This window comes from Ruditapes philippinarum, unplaced genomic scaffold, assembly GCF_026571515.1.
Source record: "Ruditapes philippinarum isolate M1 unplaced genomic scaffold, ASM2657151v2 ctg6432_1_1_1_1, whole genome shotgun sequence".
Taxonomy (NCBI): domain Eukaryota; kingdom Metazoa; phylum Mollusca; class Bivalvia; order Venerida; family Veneridae; genus Ruditapes; species Ruditapes philippinarum.
The window spans coordinates 2,685-22,926 of NW_026867037.1; the positions used below are offsets into that span (position 1 = coordinate 2,685).

Sequence of the window (20,242 nt, forward strand, 5' to 3'; positions counted from 1 at the left end):
ATAACAATGAGCACCGATAAGGGATGGTGATGCCAAGCAAGGGGTCTGACCTTGAAGTCGTCACTACGCAACTGAAGGCTCATTTTAACTACTTTCATACAAGTTCAATTAATCTAGATCTAAGTCTTTTTTCCGAAGCAAATTAAATTGATATAGCCTAATAATTACGTAACATTTTCAACGTGCAGTATTCTACACGTCAGTTATGAATAAGATTTAACCTAGTAAATTGGTGTAATGAATTTGCATTCATTTTTAAATTCAAACAATACATTCTAGCTTTAAGGGATTTCAATATTAAGAAATTGAGCAAGGGATTTCAATATTTAGAAGGAAAAAAAGAGCCACCACCAGTACAGATCCTGGTCAAATCGGACGAACGACTGGTCTTTCTCTATACTAGTGGCAAAGACTACTCATTTTCGGTTCCGGCACGGGTTAAACGCTTGTCTAACGATTAACTATGTTATTTTTAGATAAATCGTTTCATTTACGTTATTGTCAAATCAAAAGTATTAAGATGGAAAATTAAATTAATAATACATAAACAAAAAGGAAATCCCTAATCTACAGGTCCACTTTTTAAATCTAAAATTGTATATCGGACAATTCGTTTGCCGTTCTATTTTCAGACACTACGAACGTTACTGGCGCGTGATACTAGATGCACTTTTTGTGCCACCACTTTAGGGGGAGGGGGGGGGGCGTTTAGATTAATCCTTGTCCGTCTGTCCGTCCATCCGTCTGTCCGTTCTCATTTTGTGTCGCATGTAGCTCAAAAAGTATTTGACCTGGAGTCATGAAACCTTAAAAGGAATGTTGCTCAGCATGTGAAGTTGTGCACCTGCGTTTTTTCTTGTGTATCCATTCTGTTTTATTAGAGTTATTGCCCTTGACTTAGTAGAAATTTGCAATTTTAACTTGTGTCGCACGTAGCTCAAAAAGTATTTGATCTAGGGTCATGACGTTTTACAGGAATGTTGATCAGCATGTGTAATCATGCACCTGAGTATTTTCGAGTTGATATATTTAGTATTTTTAGAGTTATTGCCCTTGACTTAGTAAAAATGTACAATTTTCAACTTGTGTCGCAGGTAACTTAAAAAGTATTTGACGTAGAGTTATTACACTTTACAGGAATGTTGGTCAGCATGTGAAGTTGTGCACCTGGGGTATTGATTGTGGATTTATTTTGTTTTGTCAGAGTTATTGCCCTTGACTTTTTACAATTTCAACTTGTGTCGCACGTAGCTCAAAAGGTATTTCACATAGAGTCATGAAACTTAAGAGGAATGCTGATCAACATGTGAAGTTGTGCACCTGGGGTTTCGCTTGTGAATTCATATATTTTGTTATAGTTATTGCCCTTGACTTACTGAAAATTTTCAATTTTCAATTTGTGTACTGCGTAGCTCAAAATGTATTTAACCTAGTGTCAGAAATTTAACAGGGATATTGGTTAGCATTTGTTGTTGCGCACCTTGGGTTTCGCTTGTCGATTTATCCAGTTTTATCCAGAGTTATTGCTCTTGACTTAGTAAAAACCGTTTCATTATGTTGTGTTATTTGTTCCTTGAGTGCTTGAGTAAAGATCAACCAACTTTACAGGAATAATGATCAACATCACTGTGAAGCTGTGCACCTGGGATTTTGCATGTGGATTTTTTCAGTTTTGATAGAGTAATAGCCCTTGACTTATTATAAATTTGCAGTTTTCAACTTGTTCATGCATAGCTCAAAAAGTATTTGACCTGTAGGCCTGAAAGTTTACAAGAATGTTGGTCAGCATGTGTACTTATGCACCTTGGGGTTCGCTTGTGGATTTATTCAGTATTTGTAAAGTTCTTGCCCTTTACTTAGTAAAAGATTTTTAGTTTTCAACTTGTGGCACATGTAGCCCAAAAAATATTTGACCTAGAGTCATAAGATTGACAAAACAGTGGAGTGTGTGGGCACCCGTGTCCTATATATGGACACGTTTCTGGTTCTGAAATACTTAGTTTGAAACAACACAGAATTGTTTTTCCAACAGAAAATAAAAGCTGATTACCATTATTTAACAAGTAATAACTTCTGAAGATGGATGTTTACATTATATATATAGTCACGTGAATTACTTCAAATAGTTGCTTTTTACACCGACTGGTTTATAGTGAATTGGTTTACATTGTGCATATTTTCCATTTGTATGAAAAGAGTAGATATGCATCGCATGGATATTCTTGTAAAATATAGTGTAACTGTTTATACAGTTCCATGTGTTATGGTATAAATTATTATATGAGGAATATTAATATTTTGTTCTTGAATAATTTATTATCTGCCATATAAATATGAATCTTATGTCATATCGGAATGTGTATTTCATACTTACCAGCAACATCCATAAATAATTATTTCATAGTTACAGTGTGATATTGAAATACTTTCAATATAATTATTTACGGTATTAAAATCTTCCATTATGGACCAATGCACTTTAAAATCTGATGAGTAAGTATAATGCATACAGATACTTACTTGTACAGCAAAGCAAAAAAGCCTTTAATATTCGCAGTTAGAGGCCTTGAAACAGCGGTTGTAAAATCAGCTCATTACGCAGAAAAATGTTTGCATGGTTAAGTGAACAAGACTATTTTTTTAAAAAATCTTGACCAATGCTTAAATTTAAGAAGCATAACACCGGTGGGCTTTTATCACTTGATAAATGGGTTGTTTCCCTTCTTGATCAGGCTACTAAAATTGTGGGACGCTAATTAACTCACAAAATAAAATTCAGACAAGTACATAAGCTCTCCTCCTCATTTTCACCTTGTTGATATCATATAAATTTAATTGTATTGAACACATTCGTGGTTTATATAGCTTACTTTTATAATCTTTCAGTTTAATTTTATCCGGAAAAGTAACGGGAAATAGGACAGATTTTAAAGAAAACTAAGAACCGCTTAACACTATACAAAAAGAGAGAAAATAATTCTCATATGTCATTGTAGATTTAAACTATTTTTACGCTCGTATATCACAAATTGGTGACATATTAAGATAAAATATGCACATTTAAACATTATTTTTCTGTCATAGGCTGCGTTTATTGGTAGTCTAAATTTTAATAATCCGCGTATTAATATCGTTGACATGTACATGCATGATTGTTTATAAATGGCTGACAAGGTGCGCATGGATGAGTGACTGTACAGTTGATCAACTGATATTTCGTGAATTCTTGCCAAAAATGCGGGAGGATACGACAGATAAGTTCTTATCTAAATAATAACACACAGTTGGGCTGTGTGTTGGAAAATGGCCTCCCCAGACACGCCAACACGGCTTTTGGTGAGTTTGCAACATTTTTCTGAAGATAATCTGATAATTGTAAAATTTAAAAATATAGGAAAAAAATAAATGGAGATATAAGCATGCCTTGAAAAACGCCATTTTCAAGTGTGTTTACAATTTTTAGAGTATGCAATATGTTAAGTTATGATAAAATGATGTAGGCCTATTTTTATAAACTGCAGTCATGCATTATTCTTAATTAAGCCTATTTTTAAGGGCAATTTGATAGATCTATGTTTAGTTGAGAACAACATTGCTTGTTAACTATTTTATGGTTGCTCAAAGCAGCCACACTCCCTATCACACAAAAGAAAATTATGTAGAATTATAAGAAATGAAAGCCTCTGTTTTTCCCCTGTGTTTTCTGTCAAAGAAAGCTTTTCGGCTACTGTATGTTGTTACAGAAAGTCAGAAGTTCTACTTCATAAGATGTCCTGACTCTTGTCTGGAAGGCATGATTCTTACTCTACTGATAATTTTATAAGGCTTGTCAATTGCAATTCTTGTATAACTATCACAGGGACAGTGATTTGGTAGTTGAGAAATCAGTCATGTTTTTACCGTGCAGCCACAGGCGCTTGGGGGTCAGATCCTGTCCCCCAACGTGATACGCCCCTGTTAACACTAGATATCAAAACTATTTTAATGTTTAAACACATATAGGACATCTATTACAACTATAAAAATGGTTTTCAAACAATAATTTTACATATATTGTAAATACTGTATACCATCAAGTGAGACTTAAAATAGTTTTGATAGAGTGTTTACAGGGGCGTATCATGTTGGGGAGGGGGGCAGGATCTGACCCCCAAGCGTCTGTGAGTGCAGTGGGTATACATTTTCTAGTGCAAAAACTTGCATAATTGGATCCTTGATTTCACATGTAACCTGCTTGCATATAGTTTGCTAAGTTTTAGGAGATTGGTCAATGGCTTTTGCTCCCACTTTTTCTTTTTTAAGGTTATCTACTTGTAAACTTCTGGAATCTGCTAATAAATTAGTATTATTTTTAAAAACTGCTTTTGCTTATGACAAATTTCAAGCCAACTGAAGATGGTTTTTACATATATTGTGCTGTATACATCTAGATAAATGTCATTCCTATATGGCACTTATTAATTTAAATTAATTTCAAATGTATTTTCATCATCCATATAGTGAGTTTTTTTTCCCTACGATTTCTTTTAAGATTATTTAATGATCTTGTAGCATAATTTACCTTTTTATTAATGAAAACAAGTAATCTATATATAAATTCCTCTTATATTATCTTGGATATTACAATCATAATGATGTAAACCTACTTTATATTGGAGAAAAACTTTTAAGCACTTATCCTTAAAATTGTATTGTTGGAAAGTAACTGACATAAACATGTAAAAACAATATTTTTTTGAAGTTGAGGCACTTTCACCTTAATCTGATAAAACTTTTAACAAAATAAAAGATTTGAATGAGATGAGATATGTATGAATGAGATATGATTTGTATGAATGAATGATATATGAATGAGATATGATACATTTGAATGAGATATGATATGTATGAATTAGATTATGATCTGAATAAATGAGATATGATCTGAATAAATGAGATATAATATATTAATGATTTATATGAAAGAGATATGATACATATGGAAGAGATATGATCTGTATGAATGAGATATAATATATGAATGAATTATGATATATATGAATCAGTTATAAATGATTTGTAGATAGAATTTGAGATGTTAATCCACAACAGTTGTGAATTAAGAATAGGGAGAATAACACTCTTTCTAAATGTTATTTAAAATAATTTGCAGAGAAATTTGATTTTTGTATTATTGTATTTGACTGTAATAAAATTTTAATTCAAATAAATATAGATTTTAGATTTGTATGCTTTAAATTATAATGTAAAATTATTTTCTGATCACAGATTAGAATCGTTTTCTTTGTAGGATTTCAGTATTGACTTTTTTCATAATATATATATTTTTTTTGTTAATAGATTTTCTAAACAATTCAGATGTATACAAAAAAGTAAAAATCAGTTATAATTATTCCACTTAAATTTGGAAATTGATTCAATGAATAATAGATAAAAAATGTATCATATTGTACAGATATTGGTAGAATGCCAAAGTATTGTCAATTCTTTGTACGATACAACCTTTTTTTTCCCTGACACAATGTGACATAGTACGTATTCAGTATCATGATTCACAATCGGCAGTAAGATTGTAAATATTCACATTTTTGACACTGTAACACACTATACAATCCAATACTCGTTATTGATCACGATACAGCATGACACAAGACAATGTTTTAATTGTCAGATCTTACAAATAGTTATGTTTTTTTTTGACATTGTCCGAGTGTTTGGTTGTCTATGTTATTGATTAATTATTTAATTTTCTGACTGCTACCAGCATTATTTTTGTTGTAGTCGTTTGGCATTTTTTAAGTCACACCAACACTCTCAAGGTCATATGGTGCTTAATTGCATGTTTAAAAAAAAATTGGGTGTCCATCCAAGCACATTATTTTTTGTGTCAGTACCTATGAAGAACCAACCATCATAAATGTCTTTTCTTTACCACCAAAATATTGCCAGGCTTAAATGAGCATTATAAATTATATATGTAAAATCTGACCAGATTTTATACAGATAGCTTGTTCATGGTCTTAACATTTTGATATACCGGTATCTATTGAAATTCAAAGCAGAAAATGTCCACTTCACAACATATGCTGGGTAAAAGTAAAGGTATAGTTCACTGGATAGAATGTCACTTATATTAGAGGGAAGAAAATGTTGGCATCACAGTTACAAGTTTAACCTTCACTACCCAGGCTTTGTCTTACATCCTGCTTTGAATATAGAACTGTCTGTTAGAAACCGGCAGGATTTTGATGATTTTGATATAAAACATCAATATTTAGTGCAGTTAATTTAGTCAGTTGTAATGTGACAGCCCACCCACCAAATGGGCATGGGTACAAGTTTTTCAGGCATTTCCCTGAAGTTCAGGTTTTTTTATACTCCTGAAAGTACTTTCATACTACGGTATATAGAGCCAATTAAGATAAGGCTCAATTCATAATTTTCAGTCTTTCAGAAATTTTGAACTTGCACTCATGCATTGTAAGGGCAGACTGGGGTGGTAATTAAGGGACCTAAGCCAAATTTTAACCTTTATCCTTATCTATCACAGCACTGCTGGGTGAAAGGGATGATTTTGTTTTTGCCTGAAAATGACCAGGAATTTGTCCACATTGCAGTGCTAAAGGTTTTGGTAGGGATTTTACTTTGTGTCTCCCATTGGGAGTTCTTTACTAGGACTATAGAATGTGATAACACGTCTAAAGTAATTTCACCCAACTCTTTTAGTGGTTATTCAATCAAGACATGGTAGATTAAATTAAAGTTTTGCAAATATTTGTATTTAGGTGGGACATCTGGTCAAGATAGCAAAAGTACATTAATACTTATAGTTATTTTGGGGTGATGAATAACCTTTTATCATATTTTTTCCAAAGAACACACCTGGACAGATTGAACACATCAGATTTGATTTCAGTATGCAGACAGTTAAAGTAATAAATTATTTTAAAATTGTTAACTTTAATAACCTAACATTACTATATTGTCATCAAGGAATTTTAGAATTTGAAATAATATGTTTTTGATGACCTTGCTCTATCTATAGACAATTTATTTTGAAAAAACTGGTTTAAACATACAGAAGTTTGTCTATTGGGAGATCTATATTTAAGCTTTTGGTAGCCACAGATTTTATAAATAAAACATTTGTGTTTTTTTTTCGAGTAAGATAGGGACAAGATCAATATTGTGTTGAAACTTAGGTATAAAAGATTAGTTTGGTAAAGATTAGTTTATCTGTTATGCCACAAAAATAGAAGATAAATCATGATTTGTAAACATAAATTATGTTTGTTCTTTGGTTATTAAGGATTATGGACCCTATTAAGCATTTATGCAAGTCACTATTTTAGTATTTTCTCACAAATTGACATGATACCTCTCTGGTGCGACAAAAATATAGTTAAAATAGCAGTTGCAAAACCTACAGTAAGAAATTGAGAGCTTAACTTCGGGCTTATAAGGACATCACCCCAAATAAGTTGATTTTTAATACCATTTTATCAGGATTCGTACTCCTTACCACTTGGCCTGCTGGGGGCACATGATTGCAATATTTACCCATGCAACCCGTCTGTTCCATCTGATCATCATCTGCACTGTTTGCTATTCAGTCAGTAAAAAAAACATGTAAAATATTTTCATAAAAATGATGAACGGTTTAGTCCAGATTGAAATATGTGGATAATTAAAGTCAATTTAAAATATTAAGAGTGGTATTAGGGTCAAAAAAGTAGCAGAGATATTTTTTCATATTAGAATGCATTTGTATTTTAACCTGCTTACTTATGCCCATTTCTTCTTGTATTAGTATAGGATAGATCATGAGTACCAGTTGGATGTGAGATTTATCAACGAGCGAAGCGAGTTGATAAATCTCACATCCAACTGGTACGAGCGATCTATCTGACTTAGACCACAGGTAGTTTTCTCTGTTTAAGGTGAAGATTAAACATACGTAAACGATTTTTTTCTCCGACAATTGCATAGGGATATCCCAATATTTTTTACTTGATCTATTTGGCCTTATTGTAGGCAAAAAAGCACGAGAAAATGGCATAATTCATGTTCTTTCATAAGTTACTGAATACACAATCTTATGAATGATAGATTTCACATTCCATCACAAAGGTGCAGTGAGAAGAAATTTGGGAAGAATTTAACATTTCTGAATGTGATATTATTACAATTTTGTAAGTTGAGAGATTGTGTTGTTATTCCTGTTGATTCTGCATTTAAATGATAAAATGACATAACACCGTACACAGCGCTTGAAAATGAAGTCAAGAAGCAAAACTGCTTACCAAAAATACTCTTAGATAGAAATCATGGGCGATGGCTGCTTCTCAAGAATGGGCTCTTGGAGAAACGGGCAAGTAACTTTCATTAAACGTGTTCCTTAATGCTTAAACAACCCTAGGGTTCAGGATATTGATTGGTTGTCCGGCTGAAGTTGAAAATATTTTACTTGACATATAGATTCGTGTTTTTGTTGTATGCTTTATATACATTCTGCATTGACTTTTTTACCTCATTTATGAACTGAAAAAATATTTCAAACGCCCCTCTGAAGCCTTAAAGCATAGCATCGCCTCATTAGCGTTCCAAACGCAGTCCTGTCACCGTTCGGAAACTCAACCCCCTGCCCAACAGTGGAATCCCCTCATCCCAAACCGAAAATGAATGTACATCTACAGTGTCTGCTATTAAGAGTGAGCCGGGCATATTGCACAAGGCACAGCGCCTAAAATATTAGCACAAAAGCGGACGTAAAATGTAGATACATATATAGATTTAAATAGATTGATAAACGCGTTTCGTGTTTTTTTCTTATTTACAAATACAGTAACTATTCTTGTAAAATGATGAACTGACGAAATAAATTGGTCAAAGGACTATTGCTATCTGTTATTTTTTAAGAAAGGAATTTCGCTATGAACTTTACTATATACATATAATTTCCCCGCATTAAGCGTGCACATAACGGGTTTTTTTCTTTCAGTTGAATACAAACATGATAGTTATATCAAACACTTTACTGTGATGTGTGAGATATATCAAACACTTTTAAACTACTCTGATTGGCCGGGAGAAAACAGCTGTGGTCTAAGTGATGTTTTCTTAAGATGCAGTTCTCAAAAAACAATCAAAGATGATCGTTGTAACTTGGAATATTTGTTTACTATCGAGTGTGGAATCCATGTCACATGTCAAATAACCGTAGTTGTATCAATAACTTACAAATAAAGCACACATAACAACTTTGTAAAAGTCTGACCTTGCAAGTGGTTTAACTCAGGGAACCATATAGAAATACAATCCAAACTTAATTTTTCCAAAATGCTGAGTTCGTAAGATTTGGTCATTATTTCAAGTGGACATCTTGGGGATTTGTTCGACTGTTTCGTTATCACGTATTGGTACAAATTTGGATTTCGTTATCATTGACCTGAAGGTGTTCTGCCTGTATTTAAAAGTCGCTTTAGATAACTGTGTTTGAATATGTTTCTGATATCCTCTAGTGTTTGATAATAACTGATTGGACGAAAGGGTTTCGACAACTTAATGTCGGAAATATAACTTTGTTTTCGTCATATTTCAATTTTTGTAGTGCTTTAATCATCATTTTTATCGATGTAGAATTCAAGGAAATGGAAAACACGAGCAAGAGCAATGACCAAAAATAAAGATATGTGAAAATTACACATTCTATTTAATTATGTTCAAAAGAGACGATTAAAACTGCATCACTTAAGTAAAGTAACAAGTTAAGTCCTTAAGAATTTGATAGTATTAACCAGTTATTGCTCTGATTATGTTCAGATTTTAGAGATAATTAAAACTGCATCATCTCGACACCTTAGTACAGTAACGGGTGAAATCCTTCAGAATTTAATAGGAATAATCAGTTATTGCACTGAGGTGATGATCTTTTCCCCTAGCACTGGCCTTAAAAGCACTTATTTCAGTATTCAACTCAGAAAACTAGTGAGAAAGAAAGAAAGAAAGAAATCAGTACATTACAACACTACGATTGAGTATAGGGAAACATGTTTACTCTGCTGATGCTTAGTCACACTGATTCTGTTATTATCCCCCGCCGATGGAATCGGGAGGGGGATATAGTTTTGGCGTTGTCCGTCCGTCCGTCCATCCGTCCGTCCGAATTTTGTTTCCGGAGTAGTTCTCTGCAACTAAAGGCTGGAATTCAACGAAACTTTATGGGAATGTTGATCAGCATGTGAAGTTGTGCACCTGGGTATTTTAGTCTGGATATTTTTAGTATTTTTAGAGTTATTGCCCTTGACTTAGAATTTCGTTTCCGGAGTAGTTCTCTGCAACTAATGGCTGGAATTCAACGAAACTTTATGGGAATGTTGATCAGCATGTGAAGTTGTGCACCTGGGTATTTTCGTCTGGATATTTTAAGTATTTTTAGAGTTATTGCCCTTGACTTAGTAAAATTTTGTAATTTTCAACTTGTGTCGCATGTAACTCAAAAAGTATTTGACCTAGAGTCATGAAACTTTACAGGAATGTTGATCAGTATGTGTAGTTGTGCACCTGGGTATTTTCGTCTGGATATTTTTAGTATTTTTAGAGTTATTGCCCTTGACTTAGTAAAATTTTGTCATTTTCAACTTGTGTCGCATGTAACTCAAAAAGTATTTGACCTAGAGTCATGAAACTTTACAGGAATGTTGATCAGTATGTGTAGTTGTGCACCTGGGTATTTTCGTCTGGATATTTTTAGTATTTTTAGAGTTATTGCCCTTGACTTAGTAAAATTTTGTCATTTTCAACTTGTGTCGCATGTAACTCAAAAAGTATTTGACCTAGAGTCATGAAACTTTACAGGAATGTTGATCAGTATGTGTAGTTGTGCACCTTGGTATTTTCGTCTGGATTTATTTAGTATTTTTAGAGTTATTGCCCTTGACTTAGAAAATGTTTGCAATTTTCAACATGTGTCACATGTAACTCAAAAAGGATTTGACATAGAGTCATTAAACCTTATTGGAAAGTTGCTCAGCATATTTAGTTTGTTCCTGGGGTTTCGCTTGTGGATTTATCCAGTATTGAAGAGTTATTTCCCTTGACTTAGTAAAAACTGTTTCATTATGTTGTTATTTGATCCTTGAGTGCTTGAGTTAGAATCGACCAACTTAACAGGAATAATGATCAACATCACTAAATTACAGGAATAATGATTCACCTCACTGTGAAGCTATGAACCTGGGACTTTGCATGTGGATTTTTTTCAGTTTTGTTAGAGTTATTGCCCTTGAATTACAGTAGTATAAATTTGCAATTTTCAACTTGGGGTTTGCTTGGGGATTTATTCAGTATTTGTAAAGTTCTTGCCCTTTACTTAGTAAAAAGATTTTTAGTTTTCAAAAAATATTTGACCTAGAGTCATAAGATTGACAGAACAGTGGCGCGGTGGTGGCACCCGTGTCCTATGGACACATTTCTAGTTTTTATTAAAGAAGAATTAAAATGATTTGTTACAATAACATTTAAAAATATTTGAAAATTGTGAGATCCCTTCTTGATGCCTTGAAAATGGCAATGAAGTCTGGAGATTAAGATGTTTTTACATCTAGGTGAGCTATTGTGATCCCCTACCGTCCGTCGTCGTGCGTCGTCAGCAATTTCTTTAAACAACATCTCCTCAGAAACAAATGACTGCACAGCAACCAAACTTTACAGGAATGATCCTAGGGTGGTCCCCTGCCAAAGTTGATCAAATGGTTCCGGTCTGTTGCATAAGTAGGTCACAGGGCCAGAAAAGGAGTTTCAAAAATGCAAAATTAAAAAATCTTGTCTGAAAGTACAAGGCCTAGAGCTTTGATATTTGGTATATGATATAACCTATAGGTCCTCTACCAAAATTGTTCAAATTTTAGCCCTGGGGTCAAAATTGGCCCCACTCCAGGAGGTCATAGATTTTCCTTATATGTATATAGTGAAAACTTAAAAATTCTTCTTGTTTGAAGGTACAAGGCTTCAAGATCAAAGAATATTACAGTTTATGCCATGATTAATATATAAATAAAGCCTTATGTCTTCAGTTGTTGTGTTAATAATAACCAGTACTCGGCGGGGGATATAAATTCAACGAATTTGCTTGTTCTTACCTTACTATTGATTGAGTTTAAGAGGACTTATTGAGTCCTCTTTGTCTTTCAGTTACATTACTACCGGTATAATAAATTATGTACAATTTGGTCTTTTGTACTTTTTGACATAAATGATTTGAAAAGAAAAACATCATTGTTTTGGCATTTTTGTTGTGATTCTTGTTTTTGTAATTAATTGGGTGCATATTGGGATGTGATGGTAAGTCTGTCCCTATGTTTGTACATTCTTTAATTATCCGTGCCCAATCAATGTCTTAAGGGGGCATTAGCAGTGGTTTTTGTAACTCAATAGGGACAGTTTCCATGGTCAGTAGAGTTGACCCATTATTGATTTTGAGGACATTTGGTCTCATTGATTCATTATGTACAATCGTTGGTCAATAATTTGAGATGGAGTAAGCCATTAATAGTTCATTTAAGATATCTAGCTTCATAATGGTTGCCATTAGATTTATGAAATAAGTCTGTGAAATTTTATAAGTTTCAAAATTCTCTTTATACTGTATATTATATAATGAAATACATGTACATTCAATAGATGCAAAATTATCTCTTATTTCATAGAATAGTTTAGGTGGAAATGCTGAAAGAAATGCAATCATGGTTTTCTTAATTATAAATATAAGCACATTTGATAAAAAAAAATTTTAAAGTCATAAATTGGAAATTATTTAACTTTGAACTTTGAATTTAACATTGATAAATAATTATACAAATGCCCCATACATGTTTCTATTAATTTTCACATTCTTTATATATCAAGTTTACTTTGAGATAGGATTGTCTATAAATTTCTTTCTCAAGTGAGACAAACTTTTATTTTTACTAACTTGAAAAGGCTGTTTGTTTGTTCTTGATATTTGAACAAAGACAGGGTAAACCTATTGACAAAATGGTAAGTATTTCTACACACTTGAGGAAGACAGGGCTTTAATTCCCACTCTCGAAACATTTTGTTTTATTTCTTTTCACGGTCGTAATATTTATCGGTAAAAATTTTCTTTTGTAATCATGCCAGAGATTTTTCACCTAATAATTGCGTAAAAATTTCTGAAGATAAATCTTTAGTAAATTGGTAAAGAGTTGAAGTGGGGTAGTCGTAAATTTGCTCCGTGATTTGTTGTAGAGAATGACAATTTTCCGTCACAAAACCCTCCCGCAGTTTGAAGATTTTATGGCTATAGTTTTCTATTCATAAGGCTTACTTTCAGTCGAGAGGTTTTTAAATATTTGAAACATTCTGTTACCACTTGATTTGACAAATCAGATTTTACTTTTTTAAAGATGAGTGTTTTGATAATATTTTATCATTATACCTCAAATTTTTAATAATCAGTCTGCCTGACTTTAAATGTGTTTTTTTATGCCAAAGGCATTGTTAATTCAATGGTTTACAATGAGAAAGCTGAAATTTAGCACATTAAAGGTCTTGGAGGGGGTTATATTTTGTCCCATCAGTCTCTCTGTTTGCCCTTAACAATAATTTGATTATTACGAATACCTACTTATGAAATAAAGGAAAAGACTTTGGCAGCTGTAGTTTGAACTAGGGTTGATTGTAGTATCACTTCTTTTAAGAATGCATTGGATTCCTGTGCATATGTTTGAAGTATATAACTTTTTATTTTAAACATCAGGTGTTAATTAAGTACTATTTATAGTTTGTTTTTCAATGGAGCATATTTATAGTGTTACTGATATTAAAATGTTTATCCAGTCTATAGTCCAGTAGAGACCACACCATCCATCCATCCATTCTTATCTAAAGATCTTCATAAGTAGACTGATATCTTTCATGTGCCTATCATACATATATATATTATGTATATTTTCCTTCACAGCAAGACTAATTTCACAGGCAACATCTGTAATCTGTACATCTGTATCACCAATATTCCTGTTTCGGAAAGGAATAAAAGACACTTGTCAATTTTAATGATTATCTCTCTTGTTTTATTATTGTACAAGTAATTATTGTAGACGAGTTTTCAGTTATTTTTATATTTTCAGGAAAGTCCGTCTGTATTACATGTAGAGATTGACAAGCGTCTGGAGGAGGATGGATTGAACCCACAATGTACAGATGAGGAGAAGTTGTTTTATATATGGAGGCTCTATCAAAATGCTGAGGTTTGTGTTCTTTAAGTTAGCCCTATTTCATGACTCTCATTATGAAAGAATCATATTTGAAAGGGACTCCTCTGAGGTTTTATGACATAACAGGACTGGAAATAAATTTTCAAGATTAATGTTTCATTTTATGTAGGTCTAGACTAAAAGCATATGTGCACAATTTCAGATCATTCACTTACTCCTTTTTTTCCAGAATGATTATTATAATGTGAAAAAAAATGGCCCAAACTTCTTTTCACTCAAATAAGAGTAATACAAACGCATAATTTTCAATATCTTTCTTGGTACATTTTTTAATCATTTTTTGCAAATCTTAAGTGCCCCTGGTGAAGTATATTTGTATAATAATAGTAAATATGCCTAGGACTTTTTGAAAAATTTCAAGAATTAACTGCAACATATAGAATATATTTTCACTTCTTGTATATAAGACCATAATTATGATAAAAATAAAACCTCTGCTTTTATCAAATAAAATTAAATAATGAAGTTAAACGATTTCAATAAAAAAATATCAAAGAAAACCAACAAACTAAATTGTTTTTTCAATGGCCTATTGTTTTATTTTAGAATGACTTGTTGTCGGCAACGGAGAAGCAAGAGCAGCTTAAACGTTCACAGGCGGAGGAGATGCAGGAAGTGGAGAATTACGTCGAGCATATACGACACCTGTCAGACGAACGCGAAGCACTAATTCAAGAACTTGAAACAGAGAATGATCAGCTGAAACAAGAGATTGAAAGATTTCGCCAAGAACAAAATGGTATGTATTTAATTCTTGATAACAACATGCGGGGACTGTCAGTGACATTGATTTTGTGTCTGTAAGATTGACGTATCTTGAAGGAAACATAAAACAAGATGACCTCACAAAAAAGTAGGGGTGGCAAAATCAATTGTTCATTTTGCCCAGGTTGTCCCACTGCCTGTGGGAATTTTCAAGAATTTACTATATAAATATCATATAGACAAGTTAAGAAATACTTTAGAATAAGTCAAATCAGATTTAGCCAGCACTAAAATATATACCTGTTTTAGATGCCCTTGTGCATTCATTTTGTTTCTATGGCTCAATCAGGACATGCCTGTTACATAAATAAAGCAGGATAATGGTTTAGAAATTTTCCATTCAGAGGAGAGCAGGTTTTTATTCTAGAATAGGAGTGATGTACTTAAAGGAGCTCCACTCAAAATATAAGGCCTAAAAACATAGATCTTGAAATTTGTATGTAAATCAAGAGTTACTAAGCACTTTAGATGGAAAAGCATTACAATGCTATTTTTAGTCCCCTACCGGTTTAACCGGAGGGGACTTTAGGTTTACCCTCCGTCTGTCCGTCCGTCTGTCTGTCTGTCCGTCTGTCAGTCCGTCCGTCCACAAAACTGGATCCCGCGATAACGCAAAAAGTACTGAAAATATTTTTATGAAACTTGATATATGGATAGATGGCAGTATGGACATTATGCACGTCTTTTTTTTTTCTTCCTATGTTGAAAATTCTGGTTGCTATGGCAACAAATAGTCTGAAAATATGGCAAATTTAACACATAAACTGGATCCAGTGATAACTCAAAAAGTACTGAAAATATATTTATGAAACTTGAAATATGGGTTGATGGCAGTCTGGAGATTATGCACATCTTTTTCTTTTCTTCCTATGTCGAAAATTCTGGTTGCTATGGCAACAAATAGCCTGAATTTCAAGATTTCTGATGTAAATTTTTCAGCTTTTTCACTATAAGTTCTTTATTTCTTAAGGTGTTTACTTCAAACTTTAAATATAAGTTTCTGGCCATCAACCACATCATATGTGACAAGGTTTACAACTCTAGCACAAAAATTATCAGTATTACCTCCCTTGAACTTAGAATTTCTATGAAAAAAAATGTTGTCTTTTTTAAATAACTTCTTTATTTTCTAATGTATCTGCTTCAAACTTCATATATATGTTTCTTATTATCACTCAACATTTTTGAGAAGGTTAAATACTCTAGCAAGACTATTTCCAGAATTATCTCCCCCTTGAACTTAAGATTTTTTTCGAGAAATTGGTATTTTTCACTCCAACTTCTTCATTCCTTATAGGATTTACTTTAAAATCCCACATCATAATGATATTACAAAGTTGTATAAACAGAATTTCCTTACTAGGCAGGGAAACTTAACACATTACTGTGATATAGACAAACTTAGAACTCAAAAGATTTAAGTTCATTCATGTCATTCATCCACTGGTAAAATTGAATTGCCAATGGCCCATCAGAATGTTGCTGGGGTTCTGACCGGTAGGGGACTTATGGATTGCTTGCAATACTATGATAATTGCTTGTTTTTCATATTTTGGCAATTTTACACAATTACCATGATTATTCTAGAAAATCAGTGTGAGGGGAGTATCTGAAAGTTTGCACATAAGGTTCAGACCTACATAAAATTGTACACAAACGGAAAGATAGTTCAAGTCCCTTCATGCCAAAAAACCTCAGTGGTCAAAAAACCTCAGTGGAGTCCCTTTAAAGTATCTTTTAAGTAAAGTATTAGGTCTCTTAAGCATACCTTGTTATTAATGAGCACCTCTTATTAAAAAAACATTGGTTTAACTGTTTTTGCTAAATAATGTTTCTCAGGCGATCATGGAAATTGGTTAGGTGAATCGACCGCTGAAATAACCAAAAATGTGTGAAAATCGGCATAAAATTCAGAAAAACAAACAAACAAACATTGTATACTTAGTCAAGTATTTAAATTAAAATTCCCTTTATAATTATTTGTAATTCTGTTCTTTCCTAGTTTGTTTTAACAAACAAGCTAGTAATATTTAGTCAGGTGCTGACCACTTGACCAAACAACCAAATTTTATATCACTTAACAGCTTTTTTATGATGTTTAAAAATATAGATTTGACCAAATATATATTGTTGCACCTCTTCAAGATAGCCAAGGATTTAAGACACAAACTTTTTGGTGAAAAATGGCATAAGAATTTGAGGATATCTTCATGTTTAATAAGAAATATAGTTATTTACAAGTAATTTATTTAGCATGCCTTTACATTCTATGAACATACTAAGATCAATGTCAGCACTGTATAACTGATAAAGCATTTAACTCAAACATTTAAATTGAAACCAAAGTGACATTTTCTGCACACAAGAAACTCTTTGTTTTTGATAAAGAAAGAGAAAATATTGATTGCAGTTTGCGACAGTTTTGTTTGCTTTATTGCAAATAACTATCAGTGATACACAAGAATTCAATTGTGTTTAATTTTAATGCATTGCTAATGCATCCATAAATTGATTTTGAACATAAAGAAGCTTTGTCATGGAACCTTCAAGTGACACGTATTTAGTGCCATTCCATGAAAAGCTGCATATGGTCCCCAAGTAAAAAAATACTTAATGTGCCCTAAACGAGAACTATGAAGGACATTGTCACTTTCTTTATCTTATTTGAACATTTTGTTCCTATTTGGCTATTTTTTATTATAGACAAAAATAAATTAATACAATGTATTTGATTTTGATCAAATAACTTCTGGAAAAGATTTAACTGATTTTGAATACCTGAAATGTTATTTGTGATTAAAAAATAAGAAGATCATTCTGATGTGACTGGGTTTGCATTGTGTTAATGGTGAGTCAGGAGGCTGGCAGTTAGCCTATAGAACAATTGAGCCGCGTTACGACAAAACCAACATAGTGGGTTTTCGACCAGCATGGATCCAGACCAGCCTGCGCATCTGTGCAGTCTGATCAGGATCGATGCAGCAGTGTTCGCTTACAAACCCTATAACAAGTAGAGAGACTGACAGCAAACAGCATGGATCCTGATCAGACTGCGCAGATGTGCAGGTTGGTCTGGATCCATTCTGGTCGCAAACCCGTTATGTTTGTTTTGTCGTGATGCGGCTCAATTATTATTATAATTGTCCATGGTCCTACCAAAGTGCTGTAATTCCTATACCTTACCTGATATGTTTTACTTTTGGGACACCTGAGGTTTTCCCGCCGTAATCAAAGGTGGAATGTCTAAATATTTATGACCACAACAATGCCAATCATGATTTTGAACTCTGTCGAACAAAATACATAAATCGACAGCTGTAAAAATATATAAAGCAAATATTGATCACACTATCTTAATTTGTTTGAACAGTTCAAAGGGAGACAATCTGTCCTAATCTTTCTGTTAATTGTAAACCAATTATCTTCTTTGGCTTAATAAAATAAGCATTATTTGGCTGTCCCAAAACAAGCTCTCTTTCTGAAAAAAATGTGTTTATATGTGCTCATTTGAGATGAAAATAACTTTTCTTTTCTTTATTTTTACTTATATTTGATTTGTCAATATAACGAGGTTTCGAAGATAGATATATAAAGTTTATATATTATAAAAGTCATGCACCTGTTGGAATTCCTGTTTAAAATCAATTTGTCATCAAAATTGATCACTAAATTACACCTATTAAATGTATTTTAAAAATCTACTTTGTAGTTATGCATTATTATAGAATGTATTTAAATACTGACCTGATAAAAATCTTATGATTTGGTGAAATTGAAAAATAAATTAGCATATGAAAATTTTAAAGATTTTTCCTGTTGAAAGACCATTAATTTTGGAGATTTAATATCTGTTGAAATCATTAGTGCATATTTCTAAAGGTTTAAAGATCTCAAAGTAGCATAAAACGACAAAAACATATAATGCATATAATTATGTGAAAAAAGATTTTTGTTGCATTATTAATCTTTGGGGGTTTAAATTTTAGTGGTGGGTCATTTTTATAAAAAAAAAACTGAAGAAAGTAGTTCTTTTTCACACTTTAAATGCAATATTTTTTAGGCTTAAACTGCTCAACACATAACCTACTGAATCTCTGTAATGAATTTGCCTTTCTTTCAATTTGGAACAGTCCGTTGAAAGATTAAGGGAGTACAAAAATTGAGCTACCAACAGTATAGAGCGTGGCCAGACTGCATGGATATTCAGGCTGGCCTGGCTCTATACTGATTGCAAAGGCTAATCATTTAAGATCCTAGAAGGTTATCTTCGTTAAAGATTACATCAGTATTGGAGTATGTTATCTATTGGAGGAGAAGTTGTAGCAGAAGTGGAGAAAATTGCATACAATTTTTGAACAGGTAATGGGACCTAAAATTAACACTACAAATGAAAATAAAATTAAGTCGTTTTTGTTCAATAAAGTAAAAAGGTTTCAAAGGAAAAGCAAGCATATTGTACTGTTTTGTTGTATGCCACTGTTCTTACAAACTGCCAAGTTTCTTCATTGCCATTTTCTTAAAAATGTTCTCACATAACAATTTTTATCATGCCTCCCCACCCCTCTTATCATATGGCTGAGGGGTTGCCTTAAAGGGTTGAGGCATCAGAATTGCATCATTGTAAGAGGCAACTAATTAGGTTTGAATTACTGGTATATATGCATCTCTTAGTCCCAGCAGGTGAGGTGGTTTTGACTCCTGGTGTTCCACAACACCTGAGGTAAGCCAAATTCATCTTTCCTGTTTCGGCGCCATCATTACTTAAATTGTGTTGGTGTACTCTAAAACCAAACCCCAAAAAATAAACTTAAAATTTTAATGTCCTTTTTAGAATTATCTGCATTTATAGCCTCAGCTTAAGGCTAAAAATGGGTCATATATATAGATCTTATTTTGGTAATATCATATTTTGGTGATATTTTCCAGTGTATCCTATCTGTAAACAAATTCCGGTGACTTATATTTTAGAATAGTGATTAGAATTATCGTTTTAATGTTTATATCATGATTGACTAAATAATGATGAATTTGTCAAAATGTATACTCCCTAGCATTATAAGTCTGATTATTTTTGTAATCTTCTAATTGTTGCATTTATACGATTTATATAGAAAAAATAACAATATGATTTCAAGTTCTTTTTAAAAAAAGTACCTTGTCATGGACACTTGACAATA

The 20,242-nt window shown here is 32.6% G+C and overlaps 1 protein-coding gene across 18 annotated transcripts in view; it reads left to right on the forward strand.

Moving 5' to 3' along the window:
* The first annotated feature begins 3,138 nt into the window (after positions 1 to 3,138).
* The window catches only part of LOC132734601 (trichohyalin-like), an 86,406-nt gene continuing 69,302 nt past the window's right edge, over positions 3,139 to 20,242 (forward strand). For 13 of the 18 annotated variants that reach the window (XM_060721378.1, XM_060721384.1, XM_060721382.1 and 10 more), the window contains exons 1-3: positions 3,140 to 3,336; positions 14,154 to 14,273; positions 14,847 to 15,039. In XM_060721378.1, the coding sequence (XP_060577361.1) occupies positions 3,304 to 3,336; positions 14,154 to 14,273; positions 14,847 to 15,039 (346 nt within the window). In that variant the 5' untranslated portion in view covers positions 3,140 to 3,303. Of the gene's footprint in view, positions 3,337 to 14,153; positions 14,274 to 14,846; positions 15,040 to 20,242 lie in introns of all 18 variants that reach the window. The other 5 variants (XR_009626341.1, XR_009626342.1, XM_060721393.1 and 2 more) reach the window with 1 other exon arrangement.